Raw genomic sequence first — 26,511 nt, forward strand, 5'->3', positions numbered from 1 at the left:
GAGTGGTGTGGGATTGGTTGGCAACAGTGATGTCAGTTGTTGTGTTGATGAAGTCATTTTATAAAATAAATAAATAACAGTGACACCCTTTCTGTCTATTCATTTAGCTTGAAATCTCCTACACTGATACATGCACAGGCCCCTACAACATTAACGATAAAGAATATTAAGTGCAATTGTAACAGTGACAAAGCCAATAAAAAATGACATTAAAAAATTATACCTATTTACTTTTTATTTTACTTTTGTTTTACACCATGTTGCAGCTGCTGTCATGTCTTTTTTTTTTACTGAATTTATTTTAAACTGGTTTACAATATGGAACATTTAACTTGTGCTGTGTACCTCAACTAACTATTAAAAACAACACTTGTGGGACCATCCTTGAATGAGAGGCCTTAAATAGTGATCCATTAAAAGTTCCATCCTGAAAATAAGAATAGTCCACGACTGCAAACATCTGTTAGAAACCCATATGACAATTTACAAATTAGGTCAGGTCTCTTCCTGATCAAGACAAACTTTCCCTGTTGGGCAAAGCAGCTCACACTGTGGTCACGTTTGATAGAAATGAAACACACATTTTGGTCGGCGATGACTAAAATGGAGTGGTTTTATTCTGAGATGTCTTCAAATGCTTCCTTTGTAGGTTGGTGGCCCAAACACAATTGATTGATTCTCTGTGATGTTGTCCTCGCCTTCGTTTTATATCTTCTGTTCACCACAGTAGCTGCTAATAAACGTAGACTTTAGTCATCTGTCATTGCATCCACTGAAAGCACTGGACTGGAAATTGCTAAATTACCCCACAGATTAGCAATAGAACAATAGCCTTTTATAGTTGATACTTTTTTAAGGCAGTCCCAATGATACATGTTTTATAGTACACTAGCTAGGGATTTATGCAATTAATCATAAATGTAATTAATCGATTTAAATCCACATTCATAAATATGACAAAAACAACAAAGTAACATCTTTATCTGCCACTTCTTTCACCAAATCGTTTAGGAAAAATATTTGTCTAATATATGTTCTACACCTCAGTCAGTCACTCACTGACTCAAAGATTTACCGACAATGATACCTGTACGTGTCACTCTGTCCACTCCAATTTAAAAGGCTCAACAAAATAAAGAGCAGTGACCAGCAGTGATTATGAGACCCACTTCTTCATCAGCTGTCATTGCGTGGCATGACCCTGTGAAATAGTCCGTCTAGACCTGACGTCATGTCACTGTCCAGACATATACATAGACTCATGCAAGCACTTAATAGATTCCTCCCTGCATCCCCAGAGGTGCCCTTCCTTTTTAATCCCTCTACCCTGGCACAAAGCGGGCAGGAATTTAAATGACTTGATCTAAAACCTCAATGTCAATCACATGAAAGTATGACGTATTAAAAATGACATGATTACAATGTGTGAAGATGTCGTTTTGCCACAGTGTTTCTGCAAAATAATTTAATGCGTTTAATTTAATCCCCCATAATTCCCAATCGCACACATATTATCGATAATCACGCGACTGAAAAACAAATGTGAAACAGAAAATTCTAGAGATAGACGATGATTAAAGCACTTGAACCCTACGAGGTGTTAAACTTATCTTAACCTATTCTGAAGCAGTTGGGGTGAAAATTAAGTAGCAACCGGCTGAGGATACTTAATGTACATAAGTATATCGTAAGTACATAATAAACTCTGTTAGAAGTACATTACAGTTTTTAATATATTGTTCAAATACAACTATGATGCTGCTGAATTTCACAGAAATGATGATGGTGATATTGCCAATGGTTTGGCCTTGTTGTTATGGCAGTGTTTTAAGTTTTAATTTCCCGACTAAGAATAGATGATCTCTGTAAGGAAACCACGCTGCTCTTTTTAAGCCTGTTTAAGTTTTAAACACACTGCTGTTGAGCTGTAGAGGCCAACGTATTTACCGTAAATTGAGCGTAGCTGAATATAAGCAGCTATATTTAAAAAGAAACACACCTTAGCTCTTTCCTGCTTCAGACACCCCAACCGTAGTTGCACAGGGGAGACTTAGTGATCTGCTCCTGAGCGGAAGCTAACCATAGCCACCTCCGGGGCTAACTCCCGTCACTTGTGCTTGTCCACAGCAGAGGTAAACAGAAACAGGGAAGTTTATTATCAGCCACACCGAGGACAACAGTACATAAACATGACAAGGTTCAAACTGCTCTCAACCTTCGCTTCCGTTCTCTCGCGCACGCTCCACGCACATATACTCACGCAGCCATTCACAGACAGACATACGCAACCGGAAAGGTCATCGATCGCTAGCGGTTTAAACTTTGTCAGCCTGTAAAAATCCATAAATAAGCCGCATCATTGTTTAAGAGGCAAGGTTCAAAGCGTGTGAAAAAAGTTGTGGTTTATAAATCGGAAATTACGCTAGATATATCTGTTTAGGTTAAGGTTTCACTCAGACTTTGGATTTAATTATAGCACAGCTGTTAGCCGTGTTTCATATTTTGTATTGCACTTTGCACTATTGCACGTTGTTTAAAAACACTAGCTGCAGACGAAGGCAGATTCGGAGCCCGAGTCAAGTCGAGAAGGACCGCTAGAGAAAGATAAAAGGATGGGAAACTGGAGGCGCAAAACCAGAGACACAAACCAGACCTGAAGATGAGTACAGTAACAAATGGAAACAAGACGGCACAGTTCTCAATAACAATGTGAGAGTGAGACAAACTCGTAGCCTGCTCTACATACATCATACATCAGTGCAGTGTGAACCCTGACTCTGTGCCTCTGGTTTGAAAGGACAGGTTTCACTTCCAGTTCACTCTAAGCAGGAAGAGTTAAAACACAACAATAAATGTTTTTGGTTGTGACCCAGAACCACTAACATGGTTTCATAGCCTTAATCAACAAATAAGGACAGAGACTTGTCTCCTGGGCAAATTCCTAGTGTCAAATTCCCAGTTTTCGTGCTGTATCTGTTTAACCTAACTGTTCATTTCCAGTCTACCTCCTTCCTGTTCAAATTTATATTCATACCTTTGTCCCTCAGAGCAAATATCAGCTTCAGCATCAGCCAAACAAAAGAAGGCAAGACTTTTTTTTCCCTCCCTGAGGTTTATTGAATAATTTCATTTTAAATTGTTTATCAGAGTAAGTTAATACTTACTTTTTTTATCAATGTCCATGCAGTGTTGGCAGTCTGTGGCCTAGTGGTAAGAGGAGCAGACTTTAAATAAGAGGACAGCAGGTTAGAAAACCTTACTTTAGGAACCACTAAGCTAGTGAGCCAGTGGTGGCTTAGTGGTTAAGGAAGCAGACTTGACTCCAGAAGGCTTCAGGTTTGAGTCCACCAGCTGCCAAGTTAGCACTGAGCTGCTCTGAGCATGGCACCGTCCACACACACTGCTCCCCTAAAGCTGCCCACTGTTCACTTTGGTGATGGGTTAAAATTAGAGGTCACATTTGGTTGATTGCAGTGATGTGCTGTGTCACAATGACAAGGAGTTCACTTTCCTTTCCTAAGTATTACTACAAAGGTACGGTAACAAGTCTGTGGAGTTAGGACTACCAGTGTCTGAGCATCACGTCATGTTTCAGTTTTCTGAAAGATTCACGCTGCACAAAAATACATAAGCTAATGTGCTACTTTTAAAGGCAGAAGAATACAAAAGAGAGAAAAAAGGAAAAGGAGTGCCAAAAACGTTGAGTGTTGAGGAAGATTCCATTCAGATTCAATCAAAAAAATTCCTTGTGTGACATTTTAGAACTAACAATCGCTTGTCGTCACAAAGCCAAACTAAAGGTTTGCATTTCCACGAGATGCTTCAGACAGTAACATAAATGCGATACGTTACGCCACATAAAATTTAGTCACTAAAGGTGTCAAAACATCACGTGCTTGTTTTCGCACCACCCAACGCAACCATAACAGATAGCGTCATAAATCGCTCAAATTCTTGTGCTCTGTGCATTTACAAGAAAGGAGCCTGGTAGTGAGGGTCCAGGCAGGGGGCTGCGGTGGCAGCCAATACTAACGCCCCTAAATCAAACCTGTCATCCGTGGGACCAGTGTTTTTCCAACCACAATAATGTCCCATCCGACTGGCTTCTTTGACCCAATCCAGAAAACCTCTTTTGAAACCTCCTTAATGCACCCTGTCCAAATTTGGTAGCACCCTTGTTGGTGGTCCCCTGGTGCCTCTTTGTGTGTGTGTGTGTGTGTTTTATCTTTTCAGACTAGGTTGGGTAAGCCTTGAAAATATGGACTGCACCTGTCATGTGCCTATAGTGGACAGAAAACAACATAAATTCTTTCAATCACAACAAAACAATAAATTATTTTGTGTCACAGAGCTGCTGGTGGAGGAGACAGAGCTGATCTCTCTCGTGGCTCCTGGGAGAACGGGAGGCCTCCCGATGCATTTTCTGTGTTTACGTATCTCTACCACAAGATCCCTCATCTGTGCTTATTAAACAGCTTCTTCGAGTGCGGAACATTTCCAGGAAGCACAGTGTGCAGACTCCGCAGCCACTTCACATTACACAAACAGCACCGACGTCACTACGCAAACACCTGCCTTGAAATCAAAGGTGAGATGCTACTGCAGAAGAAAACCAACAAAGTTGTGTGTATAAACATTCCATCTGGCTACGAGGTAATAGTCAAATATGTTACGTAGAGTGAAACATGGTTTCGTTTGGGCAAAACAACTTTGTGGAGTGTTTTGTAGTAAAGAAACCAAACTACAATTATAATATATTGATAGCTCTAACAAATTCACCAATTCTGTAAAGCTGTCAAAATAAGATGAAAGATCAAGAATGAATTTCTTACCTCCAAGTTCTTTTACATTCAAGATGGCATTTGGAAATGGCACTGCTTTGATGCTGAAACCTAAGAGGAGAAAAATAAAAATCCATCATTGTACTGACATGGCATATGTGTGTGTCAGCTCTTAGGAATGCTGGCTCAATCATCTTGTAATAATGTGGGATAAAATGACTTTAAAAACCACTTTATGATTTACTCTCCATAGGAGAAGGTGTACCTTTTCCAAACTTCCAGCTGAATGAAAACAAGAAGACTATCAACATCGATGTGTTGTAGGAAAATAACACTTTGTGAGGTCTGGGTTAGCAAAACCGAAAAACAAAGAGAGTCATAGAGAAAAGTTTATTGTTCTATGTTGGAGGTAGGGCAGGATTGAGCTGATGTCTAAAGTGCTACCATGTATTTTGGGGTTGGTTTTCTGTGGCTGCATACAATGGAGAAGAGTAAGAGAAAAAGAAATAAAAGAAGAGTGATTTAAAGTTACTCAAATTATGCAAAATTGTCTTGATGGGAATTCATCTGCCAGTAACATCCAGAGGAGATGAGGAACACGTGTTATTATGATGGTCACGTATGAATTAACTGGTAAATGTGGGCTTGAGCAGAGTTAAATCATGGAGCATGAAGTGGGTGGAGCCACAGGGGACTTCCTACTCATTGTTCCACTGGTGATGTCGGGCAGATGCATACTGGGATGACAACCAAATGGTATTTTAGAGAGGTGCACTGAAACATTCCCTCTCAGGGTAAATAATCGACATGTTTTATCAATTAAGGGTCGCTCAGTGGCAGGCGCTGACAGGTGTTCACTCCCTTGAACTCCCGCCTGCCACACACACAAACGGGACTACGGTTGCAAGCAGCACATGTGGGAACTTTAAACTGTACTGGTCAAAGTGAACAGTGACCAAAAGCTCAAACAGAATTTCTCAAAGCTGAATGCAAAGCCAAAGCCAAGGGGAGGAGTGAAGAATGTTCGACTCCTAAAGGAATGGTCTCGTATGTTGAGCGACCAGCACTGACTACCAGGAGGATGTTGTACTAAGGCTGAAGCCTGCTCTTCTGGACATACTTTGCACCAGCCTCCCACTGAAGAAGATAAGCTGCATTCTGGCTGGTGACATACAGCAGAGGCCTTCTGGGATTAGCGCTCAGACCTTAGAAAGAAATAGCAAAAACGTACTTCCTTCTATTGGAGAACAGTACGAAATGTAATACCTGGACAAATTTATCTGGGATATTAATCCAGAGGACAACTTGTTCTTCAAAACTTAAAATATTTCATAAGCTTGGAACGTCTGCCAGAACTACTGTGAGTGAAGAGTGTTGTGCAGTGTTGTGGAGGATAATAGTGAAGTCTGTATGGGACAAACCCAAGTTCTAAAAATCTGGTATACTTCTAAAAGAGTAGTTATATAATTGATAATAAAATTAAATAAATATAGTATATTTTATTATATATACAGTATATATATATATATATACACACGTGTGCATATATGTGTGTGTACTGTCCAAAAATATATATTTATATGGATTTTATTTACATGACCTCAACTAAAAAAAAGCAATCAATCGTTCTTCAGAATTAACCAAACAGGATGTTGTTGATTGGACTGCCTAGCTTTTAGCTCTTCTATGGAAGATTACCTGCACAAATTCTACCACAAATTCTTGAGCAGCTGTATAGTTTTGTGTAGAAACAACAGGCACAACCTCAGCTAATGTATTATCCCAACTCATCTGGGAACTGGATTTTTAGAAAGCATTTTTCCTACTGATCCATTTCAAACATACGCTTACCTGTCGTCGGACCGACATTGTCACTGCTCTCACTGCAGAGGCGCGAGAGCAGGCTGGTCTTTCCAGCTCCTGTCAGCCCAATGCACACCACGTCATACTCAGGTCTTGGTGGTGGAGGTCCTTTACAGCACAGTGCCCGGAAACACTGAGAACAAAGCAAAGAAAACACTGAATACATTGCAAAAAAAAAAAAAAAAAAAAAAAGTAAACCCCCTAGTTGGGTAAAAAGGGATCGAAAAACTGGTACCACTTTTTGGAATCACAAGTTGTGCAATCATTAAAATGATTAATCTTGTGTCTCTTCAAGTCTGCAGGAAACACCATTACAGCTGTCTTTATGTAATGAGGCATTAAATCCCATTACATGTCAAAAACAGTGCAAGACTTTGAAACACTGTCTATTGATGCAAGAGGAACAAAATGATTAAGCACGCTCCACCAGAAAGTAGAAATAAGAAAGTAATCAGCAAAGACAAAGAATGAACCACAAGGTCTTTTGAATTGGACTGTTTATTAGATTATCGTATTTATGTAAATGCCTGATCCAAAGAAAAGATGCGGGATGAAATAAATAAGTGTCAAATGCATGCATGTAAGCACTGGCGTAACGTGTTTTTGTCTGCATGTGTGTTTGGGGCAGACCCTGTCTGATTGGGCCCTTATGGCAGTCAGAGGTAGACCTGTCACTCCATGAATCACAGCCTGGGACTGGGGGCCTGCTGTGAGACATTAAGGGGCAAATGCAGTGTGAACCGTGAATGAGATCTTTAAACTTGTGTGGAGAGATCAGTATCCTAAACTAAAAAGAGATCTCTTTTATTAGCAAGACAGGAACCAGTCTGGACAAGGTAGGGCAGACACACACACTCACACACACAGACCAACACATGCATGGATGTGCACAGACACACGGGCACGCACGTACACACCTCTCGTGTACTATCACATTTCAGTTGGAAGAAGACCAACACAGGATTGCTTACTGCTCATGTCAGCGGATGACCCTGTGCAGCGCACTGCTACTCAGTTCAGTCAAAGATTCTGACAGGAAAGAAAACACTCTGACAAGTGTACATGAACTGCTGCACATCTGCGCACACATTCTCCAGGTGTGCTTGGGCATGCATTAAAAAGTGTAACTCAGCTGGAAGAAGCAGACATAAACAGATGAGAGGATAAACATGTGATTCTAATTAGCTCCTAAAACACTTCTAGTTTTTGGTACAGACCAAGAATCAAACGTTTAGAAATGAAGCCTGTAACTTGTTTTTAGTTCAAATAAATGTAATGTAACTAAACAAAAACAACCAGTGGCATTTATCACTATTTCTTTTTTCACAAACTGAAGCATGAAGTCAGCCTCAACTCTTCCTCAGACCCCCAGACATTACTGACCACCAGGGTCAATTTTCAGAGGTGTGCCAAAACAGAGCTGCTGTTTGATGGAAATGGTGAATCTTCTTCAACAGAACCAGACGTCGACTGAGCAACCCGACCCCCCCGACTCCTTGGTGAACCCAGGAGCCTATTCAAACAGGAAACATTTCCCTCTCCAGAAAAACTTTAAGATCAGAAACACATTGGTGTCAGATGAGAGAGCACGTGTAAAAACTCTGATGAGGTCATTTGGTTCTTTTTTTCTAGTTCTCATTCCTGTGCAGCCCCTCACCCCTCACCCCACCTGGCTTTCCTGATGCTACTTGTAGAGGCATCTGTAGAAGGTGAGATGTGTTGTCAGTCAGGGAGGAAGTTGCTGAAGTGAGGAGACGTGGAACTACAGACAGAACTGCAAAACATACATGAATTGTTTGCCTGAGCCTTTAGGCAGAGTACGAGCCACAGATCAGATGCAAACTTACTTAAATACAATCACACGCACTGGTACAATTGTTCATTCATCCACAACCACAGAAAACATATTTGTGGGAACAACCAGTTGTAAACATTACATCAAACCTAAACACTGGAGGGTCCCTTAAATACAATCTGTGGGAGCGTTGGGGCCACAGTGGTGCAGTGGTAGGACCCCCACTTGGGTTGGGCTGCAACAGGAAGAGCATTCGGTGTAAAAACTTAAATCTGTGTAAAAAGCCAAATGTGGTGAACCCTGATGAAGGGACAAGTCAAAGGATAGTCATGGGCTTTTTTCAAGGGGTTGGATGAACTCGCCGTTATCGGTAAAGTACTAAACTAGTACGTGTATATATAGTGATGTTTCTTCTTTTCCTTTTAAAATCAGATCCAGAGAGCTGCACTGATGGAAATGCAGTTCTGTGATCCCTTAGTCTCTGCAATGACATTTGATATTTGATCATTAACTGAGACCACAGGAACGTCATGCCTTCAAGACCCTCTGCTGGTTTTGGCAACAGGAGGCTTGACCCTAACAAAGTGTGTGAAAGAAGGTGAAGAAGGTTGCTGCCTGACTGGCAATGAGGGAGACAGACACGATAACTCCCCCCGGTCTCCCTCCACATACATTTCAGATTTCACAACAGTTCCAAAGGAGCATCCAGGGCCTGACCCTGCGGTCTCCATGTTCACAGTGGCCCCTGTGAGAGAGAGGGACAGACACTCCCACCTCTGGCCCTTTTTCGACAGCACAAGATTGAAGATGAGAGTTTGGTCAAAAGGCAGGAGGACAAAATAAATATGTCCAAATGCCTTTGCCTTCCTTTGAGTCATGCTCCTCCCCTGTCAAATACATGCTCAATAATTAGAGTTAGTGTGTCGTGTCACTACAGAAACTGTTTGATCGTTGCATTCTATTGCATCTCCTCAAGTACCTGTACTGTACATGTACTGTAGTATGTTTTCACCCGCCTGACTGTATGTGCTTTTGTATAAAGGAGGGAAAATGTGCTAAGTGAACCGAGGTGCTTAGAGTAAGGCACACTGTAGCTATCTTAGATATACTTTCCCCCCTAGAGGTGAGTTTGAGAAGTGTACAGATTCTTCAAGTTAACTATCAATCAAAAACCAAAGAGCCATAAAGTAAAAAAAGTAAAGAATACAACTCACAGAGAAATGAATATAAATGAATATATAATGAATATAAATTGACAAATTTGACATCCCCAGCTTACAACTCGTTGAGTGACTTTAGTAAATGCAACAATAAATGTCAACAATATAGAAAAACATTAAAAACAGAACAGTTTAAAGATGTAATTCAAAGTCAATTTTACCAAGTACAGATGTGCCATAATTTACTATGTGGAATAAAAAAAAAAAAACGGTTATAGCCTTGAATTGAAAGTCAAGTCTAAATAGAAAAACTCCATATATTACTTCAATATATGTTTATTTACATGGGATGTATAAAAACCTCCATGGGTCAGATGGTAGGTCTTTTCAATACGTCTGTTATTGATCATACAAGGAACTGCCTGTAGTCAGCTTTAATTCCTCTTAGTAGATTAGCTACACCTAAAATACTACTACTAGTCCGACTGTGCATTAGAAAGGCAATTTTGAATAATAGACTTGCCGCTCCTTGCCAAAACACTCTCAATAAAAAGTCTGTATTGTCGAGGCCTCATCGATTGGGTGCTTCTTATAGGATTGGTCACGTTTAAATTTTGCTTTACCAAGAGACCTGCCAAGACATTACCTCACTGTTGTTGTGAAAGCTGATTAGCTCGGCTTTATGTAAATGAGAAAGACTGCTGACTATAAATATCACTCAAGACGTAGCCGGGCTGCATTTTTTCAGATTAAATGTCTCCTTAAAAGATGCATGATGGAAAGAAGTTATAGACTCAGGCACTCAAACACATCTTCCAATTTAAAAAAAAAGATGTCAGGACATTTAATGGGTGACATAACCGAACCTCCTGGCAGAGTGTTGAAGCTGAAAGTGCTGATCCAACACTGCTGTATACCTCTGGTCGTATAACTGATGATCAGGGCATCCCCAAAGCTACACCCAAAGAAGGGCTTTTAACCTCAGGCAGTTGTTCACAAAGAGCTTTACAGCAGTGTGTTTCCATAAAAGAAAACCAAAGAACCTTCCAAAGATACTCCTTTTTGTTATTTAGTGTATCACTAGAAGGTCGAAGGCATCTGCAATGCTGCTTGCCCCTGTCTGTTTCCTGCTGTATTTCTTTCTTAACGATTTGAAGCTTACAATTGCAAGTTGTAAATTTAATAATATCGTAAATCTACAATATTTTTTCATTGTGGTGGAACCATTTTACTACCTTTAAAAAAAATTGTTGTTGTTAATTTCATTATTTTCTGGCCCAGACATGTCTAATTAATCCACACCTGGAGGTTACAAATCAATCTGAAAGACAAAGTTTTCCACTTCTCTACATACGGTGTGATTTATTTATTTTTTCCCCCGCATTTTTCATCGCTAACAATGCACATCTCTAACATTGTGTTTGTTGGATTAATGCCATTGTATTCATGTGGATCATGTTGGCATCCATAGACAGAGATAAAAATGAGACGTGCAGCTAAACAAACACATCTTCTGCCTGCTGTTAACACATCACATATCTCCTAATATTTAGAGCGTGTGGATGGAAAGGAATCAATACTGACAAAAGATAAAGGCATCAGGTTCTACCGCTGAAAAGGCAAGTTGAGGCATTCAGACAAAACAGTTTTGTCAGCGTATCATAAACCATGGTGTTGCAAATTTACCTGACATAGTTGGACAGGACAGAAGCCAGGCTTGTTTTAGAACACTTTGTATTTTTGGAGGTTATAAATGTGAGTTGGAGGGAGTCGTTCCACTGTAGCAGACTAGTTCATGTTTCATCTCTGCACTCTGAGGCTGCCGTCATGAGACCACGGGGCAAAAAGTGCCTGGTCCAAACTGAGGAAACCGGGCACACTTTTAGTTTCCTGAATGTATTTCATGGTTAGGAAACCAATGCTTGACTTTTCTACAGCAACACAAAATCACTTTATTGGAGGAACATTTAGATTCAGTGAAGTTTGAGAACATGTCGACAATCAGAAGTATGGAGTTAGCATACAGTATTGTGTTAAATTAGATGATTGTCATACAACCAAACATAACAAATCAAATGTTTTAGACATTTAACAATCAGAAACACTGTAAAAAGGGGCAAGCAATAAGTAACAAAAAACTTAATATAACTTCTTAAGTAAAAGATATGAATGATTGCCTATTATATTCATGCTGGAACCATAATATTGTGTCTTTTATTATGTAAGTGCTGGATTTACTAAGAGTTTTTTTAATGAATAATTTAAAAATGAATGAATAAGAATAATAATACTTTGCCCCTATAATGTCCTCACTTTACCAAGGGGAGGCGTGCTATGCTACCTCTGGCTGCCTTAAGTATTGGGTGTATCTTAAGTTGCGGGTGGCACTAATAAAATGTAACCATTTTTGAGATAACAACTAACCACACGGTTTTGTTTTTTTATTTTAACTTACCTCTACATTTTAAATGATATAAATATACAACACCTTCTGAATGCAGTGCTTTTGCTAAACAGATTCAAGCAAATATTAAAATAAAAACACAATATAAACATTGACTAATTTTTAGGTTTGTCCAGAAGCATTTCTTTTGGTATCATTTCAGTATCAGCATCTAGATATAGAGCTGGAGGAAGCAGACTAAATACACAGGAAGCTGAATCCCAAGGTGTAATGAAGTATTGTGAACACTGTGATTTTTCTTTCGTCTGCTCAATTAGATCAACATTTTGAACTTTATGTCTGGTGCTCTAAGTGCCTGTTGACTGAGTGACACAGAGTGGGCTCACATCTGGGGGTAGGATTAACCTGGAAAGAATGACAATGGATAGTCAGGATGTAGCTGGCTTCTTATTAGTACCTAATCGTGTGTGTGTCTGTCTTTGTAGTGGCCTAAGACACACATATTGGGCACTTAAAATTCCGCACGGTGACTCATATCCTTTATCACCTGTGAGGTCTTAGCGATGGTGCTAAAGAGTATAACAATGCCCGATAAAAACTGCAAGATCAATATATCTCCAGTTTCCGACAGACAGGCACACCATAAACCAATCCATGACTTCCTCTTCGACTGCCAAATTACACAAGCTGGCTGTCTAGATTTCCCAACAACAGAAGCGACGGTAGCGAAGAAAGAAAGGGGTAGGAAGAGTGAGTGATAATAAGGGAGAGGACATCTGAGACAGTGGTGTTCAAGAGTCAAGCCACCGTAGACAGACACAGGACACTGATGGTCAAGCAAGCCGTTTTTATTTTTCCAGACCAAGTGTCGGGACAACACTTGTGTGAAGGGCTCATGCCTGACCTTTGGAAATGACAGTGCTTTATAAGGGCACCCCGACAGAGGAGTGGCGCTAACAGATATGTGTGTAATACACACTGGCCACAGTCATAACAGAGGACAGCAAAATTAGGGGTAAGCAGAGGGTGGGAGCAGAGAAAAAAAACGTGCAGGGAGGCAGACTGTTTAGAGGGAAGGGACTGGAGGGTGGTGTGCGCGCAAAGGGGGGTTGGGAGGTGGTGGAAGGGGCACATTCATTCATCCTCATTCATCTTCTCCCCTTCAGTTGTTGTTGTTATTTGCCGCTTTGAAGCTGGATGGGGGGTGCACGGTGGGACACAGTGTGGTTTAGTACAGTGAGGGAAGGGGGTGTGTGGGGTGCCCTGCATGCCATTCTCGTTAAGGGCCAAGAGAGACATGATAGACACACAAGGCTGCGCACTGGACCCTTCCAATGCTTAGCTGTTACCACACCAACCACATACAGCCTCAAACCTACGGCCCCTGCCACCACACCTCCACACACACCACGCACCGCACTTTATTTACTGTTGTTTAACAGGTATGATTCAGACACTGGGTGGGCCATGTCCTACTAATGTTGTTTTAGGAAGCAACTGGAGGGGCTGCACCAATACCCACAGTAAAAAACACATGCCGGTCTAGAGACCAGATACTCCTTACCAGCTTTTCACCACAATCAGCTGCATTACAGTGAGTGAGTGTCAACATGAAAATGACAAAGTTAATAGATGAGGTCTTTACACCTCACCAAGTTTGTAGACGAAGGTCTAATTTTACTTATTATTTTATTTTATTCCTAGTGTAATTGATATGTACATAATGCTGTTGGTGCAAGACGATACAAAACCGTGACAGTTCTTCTTGTATTGACATAAAGTTCTGTTAATGTGGAAAAAAAAATAATTAAACTGACAGGATGCAGTTTCCTGACGATTGGCCTCAAAATCTCCATCCTTTCCTGCAGACAATCAACAATTTCATGTCATTTCGTGAGAGCACATGTTCAGTGTCAGCGACTGTCGGTGAGAAGATTCCGGAGGCAGGTAGCCTGTCACTACAAGCACAATTCAACAGTTCTTAAAACTAAAATTGCAAGATACAACAGTACCACATGTGGACTGGGTGGTGAGCACCGTGATAGGCCCTCACTCGTAGCTGCGGGTGTTGAAATAGAAGACTTACGGCACTTCAAAAATAATAGCCAACTAAGGACTCTAAACAGGTGCCATTCATTAGAAATAGATCCCTGAACAAACATAGACACCTACACACACGTGCACACAAACACAAAAATGTTACACTGAGCATCGCTCCCATTCCACGCCTTCACAATGCTTTTAGTGTGGAATGTTTTGATGTAGTCAATGATGAACATTTCTACTGTTCATATCAATAGCTTGGAACACAAGATTACAGAGACCTACTGGACTGAAGTGAGAGAGACATACAGCAGTAATAAGATGACCCTGTCTGCACCAGCTGGAGATTGCGTCTGGTGAAGTAGACCGTGTCTTAGTGGACAAAACAACCTATTGCCCCAGTGTGTCTGTGAGTCGGGGAGGCCCTGTTGAAAAGCTGATCATCTCCACGTTCTGACGCAAACATCTCCCCGTGTCTGTCTCTCTCTCTCCCTCATTCTTATATCACCCTGTTCCCAATTCATTCATCCCACTTCTGTCTGTCTGGTCCTCGTTTCAGTGCTTGAACACTCTTGCCCTGATGCTAAGGTGTCTGGACAAGGAGACAAGCTAAAACTCTTGCACACACACAAACACCCACACACACTAATCTATAGAGTGAAGTTAGAGCGCCCCCAGCCTTCTGGTAAAACACACTGCAGACATTGCACTGGAGAAGAAGAACCAGTAAGCACTGGTGTATTAGTTGCAAAATGCAGTAGGTCAATTGGTCAATACTGTTGTAATGTTCCTCCATAAAGTCCAGAAATAAGACTAAAAAATATCTAAATATATGAAAATTTTACACAAAACTCCACTGTTACTTATCATTATGATCATCCAGAAGGACACATAAAGAATGTCCTTTAGGAGCACAGGTGTGAAGTGGACTGAGTCTTCAAATTCATATTTTTTTATCTTTTGGAAGCAAAGTACGTAAGGTATAAGGTATAAATGCAGGTAGAGTTCTGTTAGAAGGACCACCAGCATCTGCTGTAGCCCGAGACTGTCTTTCACTGCTCGTGTTCTGTTGTGTGTGGCACTGCTTCAAATAGAATGGAGGTGCTACCTACCTGTCACAGTGGGAACATCAGGCTTTCAACAATTTTCAGGGGACTTAACACTCTGCTTCCTGTCAGACTTTAAATACTTCAAAATGCTATCTTTATACTATTGAATGCCACAAGCACATCTTTTTTCCACCATGTCCTCATCCTTCAATCTAGGGCTGTATCTGTTGGGTTTGTCTTGTTCAGTGAGTTATTTTACCTCATCTTTTCATCATTTTATACTGCTCCCATCCCTGACATACTGGTGTGCATGGCGGCAAAAGCACAAACATTGGCATCTGTGCTCCGTTGCTGGCGGGAACTTTGAGCTGAGCTATGCATGTCAACCTAACTTGACCTATTTGTAATAAAAAAAAAGTTCCAGCAAGTCATGATACTCTCTGTGGTTATAAAATGAATGATTTATATGAATGAAACCATAACTTACTACATGAATGTTCAAACTCCGATCTTGACTAAAGAAATACTCTCTGGTCTCTTGGATGATTTTCAATTGAACACTGGGTTGTTGTTGTGTTTTTGTTTTGTTTTTTTTCTCACGTAAACATTTTTTTTCCTGCTGTGAAAGTTACCTGGACCAACCATGGTGTGTTACTGCTTACACCTAACATACAGATAGGTTCTTAGGTGTAGTCTGTATACCTGCTGTTGTGGGATCTTTTGGCCAAAGCTAACATGAGATGCCTTCTGGGTATTTAGGGTGAAGAAAACATTTCTCAGATGCAATTTTATTAGGATAACATTTTTTTTTTTTACTTCTTTCCATCCTCGAGTCAAGGCCTTGCGGGTAACGGCTATGAAGCTAGCCGACTCCTATCTGGCCTGACATGTTAGCTTGTGACCCTGTTTGGATGAGGAGGCCAGATCAAAGGCAAAGGAGCAGCCTTGGAAAATCATTTGGGCTGAGAATGGACGGGATATCTGTCAAGAAGCCTTTCCCACCGGGTTCACTTGTGCTAAGGCCCAGGGATCGGGTTACCTCCCAAAAACGCCAACATGAAAGAGGGGGCGACGCTAATCCGCATACATGGGGCTCTCTGTCTGTCCTCCACTCACACTCCACCAACACTCCCAGTAGTGTACTCCCTCATCCCTTCTCTCCTCACCCTGTAAACTCAAGTGCTCATTATGAAAGCATCATTCCCATACTACAGCCCCCTCTGCTCCCAAGCTTTTCTGCACCACCTTACCTTAGCCTCTTTCCCAACCATTTACCCCAAAAACACTGCAGCCTCATCACCAGAGATTAACAGAAAACTCTGACACAACCCATTGTTAAGAAAGAAGAGGGGGCTCGGGTGGGTTTGCCACTGGGGTTATCATGCTTTCAGAAAAGAAGACTGCAGGACTTGATGGTCTCTGCTTTCCTATTAACTTTGACATACACACCCATTTCCACAGCTCCTGCTTAAAGGTACACAGCAAGTACTAAGAGTGGTGAGGGTCAAGAGTTGTTTAATGACAATAAGATGCGTCCAAAAGGACAGTGAGAGAGAGAGAGAGAGAGAGAGAGAGAGAGAGAGAGGAGAGTGAGTCTTCTCAGAAAACTAGTCAGGATTGAGATGGCATATATGAAGCTGGGAGCAGTGAGAAGCTGGGGGGTTGTGGGTGGCTGTCAGCGCTGTAAATCTTAATGTCACTGACAGGAAGACTGTTGTGGACCATTACCATAAATCTGACAAACGCTAATTTGATGGGAGGCTGTATCTGTCTGGTCAGAGACCAGTCTAGACGGCCCTATTGAGGGGTCCTACAGCGTGGCCCTGTTTGTTTCCAGCACCATCTGGAAGTGGCAGTAAGTGCCCGCTATGGTTCACACAGAAACACAAACACACATACACATATATAAACAAACACACGTTCAGGCGCACTCACACACAGTAAAAAGATTCAACTTTTTTTAACCACTTTGGAATTTGAGTAGCTGAAAAAACAATAAAAAATATATGATAAAAAAAAGACAACATAGACAGGACAAAACAGTTCAGTACTATACTATTTCCAATATGTATAGAAATCCTCAACATGCCTGAACATCAGTGCAAATAGTTTACGCTTTTCAAATGACAATACAAACAGAGAAAGTGCTCATGGACCAAACACTTAAACTACACCAAAAATGAACAAAACAACTGCTGTTATCTTAATTAGAAAAGACACAGATATATAAATATGGTGAAACAGAACCTGACAAGGACCCGGTGCACACCCATCACCCAAAACAACAAATTTTTTGTTTATCTTAGAAGTTTTTTTTGTAACAAAAGAAGTTAGGCTATATCAGTACAGCATATTTTAGGTGCCATCTAGTATAATGGGCAAGAGACAAATCAGGCTAGATGTGTAATTTTGATATGAGAAATATAATCCAAGCAGCAGGTAACCTTGACATGCTGTGGAGTCTGAGGGGCCGCTGTCTCTTCTGTCTCCTGACACATTTATCTGTCTGGAGCCTACCTTAAAGCTACTGCGTGGTGCAGGACATTTGCTGGAAAAGTACATTAGGTAAAGAAAGAGGGGGACACATGAAGGGGCCCACCCACAGAAGTGTTTTCACTTCATCTCCTTTTTGTAAGAGAAAGCAAGAGGGTGAGGTGGTGGCAAAGCAGCTGCATTCATAGACAGAAGACACCTTTGCTCTATAGGATATCCGGAGGGTAGATAAGGGGCCAGGGAATTGAGGATCTGAAGGGGTGCCACTGGGTGCCATTACGGTATATAAATCTTGTAATTGGGAAGGGTGATTATCTTGGCCACATTAGCATACGGCGGCGGCAAAAACTCTGGTTTCCTGGGCACAGTGCAGGGCAAAAAGATGTTTTTCTGCACCCATATAGAGGATCAAAGCTCGAGGGGCCCCCTTTTGAAGGCCCTCAAAACAGTGTGCAAGAACCAAGGGGGGTGGGGGGCGCCCCATCTCATAGACATAAAGAGGGTCGGTGGATGGGGAGGGCACTTGCCCCACTTACATCAGTTATAGTTTATAATCATACAACATCTATCCACCGATGACAAACTCCATTTTTGATAAAAACAAATCTTCGGGCCCCAAGTCTTACTGTGGGAAAGTTTCCAGCACCCAGACGTTGTCTTCCAATGTGAAAGACCCATCAGCTATTTCTAGGCCCCTTTGAGACAAAAAAACCTGATGAGGACCAACCAAAGAATAAATCTGTTTTTACATATAGCAGGCCTGTTGAATTAGGTTGACCAGAGGGCATAAACGTTGGAAGGAATGGAAAAGCCTTTTCAATCCAATCACAAAGATCATTCATTTCATGTCCAATTGCCTATTTAAACATGTAAGCATGTAGATTGAAAGCAGGAAAAAGATAAATGTTTTTTTTGCATATATGTGAAGAGAGTTAATCCCTATTTTATGACAAACTGGAATCTAAGGCTCTGGAGGCTTCTAAGACCTACAAAATGGAAAATCCATTAACTGGACACACCTTCTGTTAGTGCAGCCAAAAAGAGAAGCGGTTCATTTTGAGGAAGGGAAGTGTCATGGCTCTTGAGTATTGACAGGTATTAGGAGATGAGTCATAGCAGGTTAGAGACGTCTGGGTTCTGGAGAAATGACACATTGATTTGTTGTGATGTTTGACACCTATTTCCAACAGATGGTTGTCTCATCAGCACAACACAAGTCTTCTGCCATCTCTGGAAAACAACATTGTGGCTAAAACATCATATGGTGTATTGTCCTTTTCATAATGTTCTACATGTGGCTAGAGATTACACTGTTTTGTTCCTGCTAAACAGACGTCACCCATGCACCAGCACTAATTCTTTCCTCCAGGTCAAGAAGACCTGGAAGAGTCTTGAGTCCATTGCCAGGTGAGAAAGATTCCACTCTACATCTGAGACAAGAATCCCTCAGTGCTGAGGGCCTTTGAGCAAAGGTAGATTGAGTTCAAAATCACTGTCTCCTCTTAATAAAAACCTTAACCAGCAGAACTGTTTATTATAGATAAAGGAAATAAAACCACTTGCCAGAGCGTTCACTTCATTTTTACTAAAAAAAACAATTTTTCAGAAAAGAAAGACACATTGTTGCTATTGTTGTTAGATACTGCTTTGACGTCTGAGAACCGTAATACAGCACTTTGTAACAGATTAAAGTTTGTGATGGGGCTGGTTATGGTCAAAAATCTTGTTAAAATCTAGGGTGAAAAGTTTTACAAAATCTCTGTTGCACTAATCTAAAACAACCAAATCTGATACTGTTTCACAGGTCTGCAATCAAACTGCTGATCACAAAGAAAACTGACTGGGCGAATTCTGTGGAACAAAAGCTAACAATGAAGGATCAGACACCGAAGCCCAACATTTGGTGTGTGTTTGCGCTCTGGGAAATCGTAGGTCGTTCTGTGCCGTAACCTATTCCATTGAACATGAGTCTTTGAGACTTTGGGGCATTTCGGTTTGTTTGTCGGAAGTTAAGCAGACACATTGTTTTAACCTTTGGTGGAGGAGCCTCTGTCTCATTCCCAGAGGATGGCTGAGTAAAAGGGTCAATGACATCAATAGGCCTTCATTAAGCACAGTTAGTGTCAACAGTTAATTATGCAAATGCAAAGTCTCATGCAGTTTGTGGGTCCTCGTCCTCCCCCTTTCATCGTAACATCACACACACAAAAAAAGTACAACTCTACGGCTTTCACACACACAATCACACAGACACACAGCATAACACATACATTCACATACACAAACCATATACTTTACATTTATCACTTTTTTCCTCAGTAGGTATTTATTGGGATCAAATATAGAACGTTACGGTGTCGATACATAAATGGAAGTCACTGAGGCCCCTGAGATCTCCAGGGGCTTTTCTTGCCATCAAAGAACCTCCGGAAGGTTCTTGCTGCGTGAAGCTAAAAGCCCACGAAGTTCTACTCATCAAAACCGGAGAGGGGAGGCATCGGCGCCCCCTTCAAAACAAAATGGAGGATAAAAAAAAACTGCATCAAAACAGTCAATTAGGGAAAAATGCATGACAGCCAAAATCAAGCATTGTTTCTATGATGATAATGACAGGCCTTTCGCTCCTCTGCCTATTCCATACATCTGATGTCCGCGGCCCCATGATTTCCAACGGCTGGGAAGCCATCGGTAATTAATAATCACACGCTTTGGGCCCCTTCGTTGTGACTGGCGGACTCTTTGTAGGGCCAGCTTCAAAACCTCAAATAGACTTTCACCTCCTCATTCTCAAACAATTTACACCATTTCTCATGCAGCTTCCTGACAGTGCAGCTGTCTGCTGTCTGGTTCAGGTACAACGTTTATCCACCATCTTATATATGGGTGATCTCTAGTTTATCAACAGTCTACAATTTAATGCATATGACTGTTCAGATTTCCATAATAAACCCATTCACCCCTGACCAAGTGAGTGGAGACAGAACTGTTTGGGGCCTGCGTGAGGTCTAGATAGAACTGATAGTGTTATATGTGAACGCCAATCAAATCACACTCCGACAACAGATTACACACTACATTAGCTGCACTCTCGTTTGTTTTTTTATTTTCTTAGCCATTTTCCCTGCGAAGCTCAAAAACAAAACTTTCACAGTTCTTATGTAATAGAGAAATTAGAACCAGACGTTTGTCCTCGAGTCCAACCACCAACCAAGTGAAGCTCTAACACAAAAACTAGGTAAAACCTAAAAAAAAAAAAGGACCGGTTTACTGAACACCAATGTTTGTATACAGCACAGTTGTTAAGTGACATGATAAAGAAACTTTGTTCATCACATTTTGACTCCTATGTAGTGTTTGGAGAGTTTATAAAAAGTTTAGTACATTAATATCAATAGTGATTGCAAAACTGTAACAATGACACCAAAGATTTGTTTGTCTGTTTGCTTGTTTGTTTGGAGTCAAAATGGACCATTAGTAATTGGCAGCCTCTTTTTCTCCCCGTGTTGACATGCCGAAAGGAGTGATCATATGGTAAAAAGCTCTTACAACACGTCCCATGAGTGCAGCGCTGAAAAACCAGGCCAGGCAAATCATCACTGCAGAGGAAAACAAATGAACTGCCACCAAATTGTTGAATACAATGATTTTATGTTTCTGCTAATGACGATAATTTCTTAATTTCAGAATTTAGGAGACGCTTTTGAACCGGGATATGAGTCACAGACGCATACACATAGCTGGGAGCCTGCACATCAGCTAAACAGTCTGTTTTACTTCAACTCCTCAAAAGTGCTTATATACACAGCCAACTTCACAAAACATGTGTCACCAGCCTAATGGTTTCTGACTGCGACGAACATGTGTGCAAAACATGGTGAAAGTAGAAACAAAGCTGTGAAGTGAATCAGAGAAGTGTGTGTGCATGTGTATGTGTGTGGGTGTGTGTCTATAGGCTAACATTATACAATGTACAAAGTGAACCCCACACAGGACGTTACGCCAAAAGCTGACTTTTACTACTTCAAAGATGACAAAGATTAGATGTCACTTTCACCGAGATGCTGGAGATGATGTTGAATGAGGTCACACTGGGTTTAATGTAATTAATCACTTCTTAATCATCTCTCCTGTGTTTTTCTGATGCCCACTGCATGACTAAACATCCAGAACGACTTAGTGGAATACTTGTTAAGCAGTACTGTTAAACCACAGCAAAGAGTGTAAACCACAGTCATTCCACTGAGCTGCAGACCACACAGGCCCTCACAGTGATTCCACTAACATAACGTAGACGGAGTGGCAAATAAACAATATGCGAGTGTTGACATAGTTGATAACTGTAGATGATGCCTATTATAACATAATTATGGAAACAATCATTGTGCAACTGCCCCTTCTGGACAACAAAATAAATAATTACATGAAAGACGAAGTGAATGTAACGTGATACGCCGTAAAGGCCTGCTGTGATCCAGACGGGGCTGGAAACAAGAGCCCCAGCTACTTTCACCAGAAGAAGCCATGGACACCACACCATTAGGAGAACATTTACAAACACACACACACACACACCATATGCGCACACACGGACTTGTGTGGCATGAAAGCCAAGGCTGATAGACAGATGTTGTGTGAATGTCATTATTGCGCAAAAGACCTTTCATAAACAGCTGAACACAGAAGGAAACGTTTACTTAGTCAAAGACAAGAAAGAACAGACAAAGGCCAACCATGTCATGATCCATCACAGGCCCACCTATGACAATGAGCAGCACAACCTGACTCAGAGGTAGCCTCAGCCCTCACCCAGGCCTGCCTGTCCCTAGGGTGCATCCAGCTGTGAATGAGTTTATATGACAGGGCAGGAGAACACGAGTGGATGTGATAGTGGATGGTGTGGCAGAAGAGTAGATGCTGAGAAAGTGGCTCCAAAGAAAACTTGAACATAATGATAATAGTAAGGAAATTTAAAAAAAAAATATTTTAATGTATGCTCTTTAATGTAGAGTAGACATCTAGCTGAATAAAATTTGACAGCTGACGTAAAAAGAGGTATCGGAAAAATACCTACTTGTCAGTGGTTAATTATAATTGTAAATATACTGTTAAAGTTATCCACAATTAGTCACTTTTGTCAATGAGTAAGAAGCAAACTAAAATTCATTTAAACTATGACACATTACATCAGACCAAAGTCATTCAATGGTTGACGTTCATGTCGCTTTTTCACGTAGTGACTAAAAAAATAAACACTCCAACTTCTTCCAAGATCTACAAAGAGATCATTCATATGCATCCTCTTGTCATCATGATTATTAATGACTTCCCAATGCACCACATGAAAAGAATGTGATGTACAATATCTTTCTTTTTTTTTAACCGTAACCGTTTTTTTTTACTTGGCTTTTACTTGACTCGCAAAGTGCCCAAAATACAAAGTCTACTATGTCAATGTCAATAACTGCAGTAACAGTCCATTCAGTAACGACTCATCTTTAACTACAACATTCCCTCTGCAAAAGCCTTTTTCAGCAGAACCTGTACGTGGATTCGTGATCATGTGGCTCCACCTGGTGGATGTTAAAAAGGATGACTGAGATAGAAACGTCAAAAGAAAGTTGTACATTAGTTGCAATAATTCAAACTTTGGTTTTACACTGAATTGGGGCTGTCCACGGTTTCTCACACATTCAATCATATACATACACACACACACACATACATATACACATATATGCATATATAGATATACATATATAGATACACATATATGCACATATACATATATATACTGTATATATCAAGTTGCTTTGTTCGTTCTGTTTTGGGAAAAGACAAAATAATTGGATGTAACACGTCTTACATGGAAGATATTTAATAAACTAAATTTTATATAAATTTTATAAATCTTTAAAAAAAGAAAATCCACCTCATTGGGTGCAAGGCGTTTTTTTCTATGATTTTGGCCGCAAGCGATCTTCTAGGAACATGGTCGTAAAAGAGAACCCGTCACACTCCCCAACATTAAAACAAATGTGCCTAGTAATCATTAATGACTTGTCTGAGCTAATGTGTGGTGACTGTGGTCTGGTTAAAACAAAGATCGTGTCCCTTTTGTTGTGTGATGTTGCCACGGTTTATTTTCAGTAAGGATTGGATTGATTATGTCAGACAGATGGAGCTGAAGCTGCACCATGCGTCATCGGTTAAGCAATGGTCCAGAGGCATGTGCAGCGAAGATGCGAAACTTTAAATTGACTTCAGACCTGGTAATGGTCTGTTCACCACAAGTGTGCGCTCACGGACAGCAGAGGGCGCCATCGACCTTCTTAAAATCAGCTGCTGAACACTGAGCAACTGACGTTGTCATTTCATCTCGAGACTTTGTTTTTGTTTCTGTTGCAGGCAGAGTTTTGAGACCCGTTTTTCCCCCAAAGTTTTAAAGCCAATGCATATATTTGATAGTTTAAAAATCTAACTGCACTACCAAACCAACATGTCATAAAATGTACAATATATGTAATATCTTCTCTGATTCATATATATGTAATATTTATAATATAATCTTTGCTTTTCAACTTACTTACAATTTACTATATAAGTGTGAAGCTTGGTCATGTTTAGTTGAAAACAATGCTATTATACTTTTATTATACTTTTATTTAAGGACCTTAGACACTTATCACAGCAGGTCTCACTCTTGACTCTTATCACTATGCATTTTTGGATACTTCACCATCAGTACTTGATCTCATACATCTTTACGACCTCTAATGCTTAAAGCTATATCTCCTCTTGCTTCACTATTTTCCATAATAAAAAAAACAACATTGCTGCAGTACCTCGGCGGACCCCTAGGGTTCATAATCGACCAAAATGTGTCTAAATAAATAAATGACCACACATACATGCCCTCAATATATTGTTAACCATATTATGAGTAAAAAATATATGCACCAACTACGCAAAAGTGAAAGAACAGATAATTTATGGATGTTTTGTCTTTTCCCACTAACCTTATCAATCATTATCTGCAGAAGGTTAGGGCAAAGAGATCCAGGTATCCATGTCTGGACAGGGAGGTACAATCTTAACCACTGATTTCGGTCAATATGACCTCATTTGGATTGTGGGGCTAGGCTGTGACGTCTCATTGCAGGCTGAATGAGGACTGGCACTTATTTCATGCTGCTGCAAAATAGAGCTGTCAGGAATAGTAATTGGAGCATGATTTGCAACATCTCCCCTGTCAAATGAGGGGTCTCTGGGAGATGAGTGTGAGACGGTGCCGCTAATAAGCACAGGCACACAGGACATGGATGTATTTCAAGCATTCATTCTACTGACTTGTACAGCAAATATTTGTGAGTTACTGCATTTTCAGAATATCTATATACCACCTATATACATACTGTACTTGGGTGATTAGTTTATTTCTGTATCATGTACTGACAAATGTATTCTATTATAAATGACTGACTTATTTTTGCAAAACAATATAATTTCACACAGTTTATTTTCACATAATCTCAATTGTCCTGGTTTATTATTGCAGTTTTGCAACTACTAAGACCACTTTTAAAATGTGCCACTGAAACAATTACATTATATAGACAGATATGAACAGCATTGGTATTTTAGACAAAGAAAACCAGCAGTTATTTGTTTTAGACTATAATGTACAATAAGACCTGAACATTTTATTCAACCAGATACCCTATATTATTTTTCTTTCATACAATCATGTTTCACAGTTCTAAACAAAAGCCTAACCTTATTAAAAAATAACCAATGAAGAAACTTTAGAAACTTAAGAAAAATCCTAGTTTTAAGAAGAAAAAAAAAACAATAAAGAGCTGTAACCCTAACCCTAAAAATCACCAATAAGACGAGAGGCTATTGTCTGGTTCCTCGGTGATTTGCACTCCCTTCAGGTTCAACAATAGACTGATAAGTATATTACATCATGTGAGTACAATAGGCTGCATAAAAGCCTTGGACTGTGCTTTGTCATGCTGAGACTATTATAAAACAGGAATATGCTTCATAATGGCCCTTCACAAAAGACCTGGAGACTTTAATGGTCTTTAATGAAAAGACATTGTTAGTAAAAATCTTTGAACACTTTAGTATGCAGACCAACTACAGTAGATGGTTGTGTACAATAAAACGCTTTCATTTGCATTTGTTGACACACAAATAACTTTTTTAGTCCAGTGGACTTTAGTAGCTAGGCCCATCTGCCTGGACTACATTCCTCATGTCCACATAAAAATAATAAAAAATATCATCAATCAATCAATCAGTGCACTTTGTTTTCCTTAGGACAAGACTGCAAACAAACCAAAATCTGATCAACTCAAACTGGCACTGCTCCATCTGCCCACCTCTAACTTTGGAAAAAAAAAACATACTGTGTTGACGTTTTAATTACTTCATCAATGCACACGTCATTACTGCTACAATTAAATTTAAAATGGCTTCAAATGAATACAAACATCCTGTATTTTAGAAAAACAACAATTCGATGGACGTGATTTCACTGAAGCAACTGGAAAGGATGTGGCCTTAAAAAAAATCCTCTAGGTTCCTGGTATGCATGGTACACAAAACCCAACCGTGACTTTGTCGTACTCTATCAGCCACTAGAATCTGGAAAAGGAAGTCATTCTTTGTTTTTTTTCAACTTCCATCTCGAAATGTCCTTGACGCAACAAAACAAACCAGTAAAGATTAGACGCCAAGTTTTGGGAAGCAGCACTAATTTAGGTGGGTGGCCTTTTGTTTTTTTCTTCAACATCAACCTAGCAGGTTGTGTGACATTCATGGCTCAGAACTGGGCAACGGCTGCTCCCATCCTGCCTTTCAAAAAGACGGAAATACAGAAGAAATGTACTCAGTTTACACAGTGTGGGAAAGTGGG

The 26,511-nt window shown here is 40.4% G+C and overlaps 1 protein-coding gene across 4 annotated transcripts in view; it reads right to left on the reverse strand.

The window, feature by feature from the left end:
• arl15a (ADP-ribosylation factor-like 15a) overlaps nt 1-26,511 on the reverse strand; it is an 85,928-nt gene that overhangs the window by 55,106 nt on the left and 4,311 nt on the right. For all 4 annotated transcript variants that reach the window (XM_017043187.2, XM_025052957.1, XM_025052959.1 and 1 more), the window contains exons 2-3: nt 6,633-6,777; nt 4,833-4,892 (exon numbers count right to left, since the gene is read on the reverse strand). In XM_017043187.2, coding sequence (XP_016898676.2) covers nt 4,833-4,892; nt 6,633-6,777 — 205 coding nt within the window. The remainder of the gene's footprint in view (nt 1-4,832; nt 4,893-6,632; nt 6,778-26,511) is intronic.

The sequence above is a fragment of the Cynoglossus semilaevis genome, chromosome Z, assembly GCF_000523025.1.
Source record: "Cynoglossus semilaevis isolate Cse_v1.0 chromosome Z, Cse_v1.0, whole genome shotgun sequence".
Lineage (NCBI taxonomy): Eukaryota > Metazoa > Chordata > Actinopteri > Pleuronectiformes > Cynoglossidae > Cynoglossus > Cynoglossus semilaevis.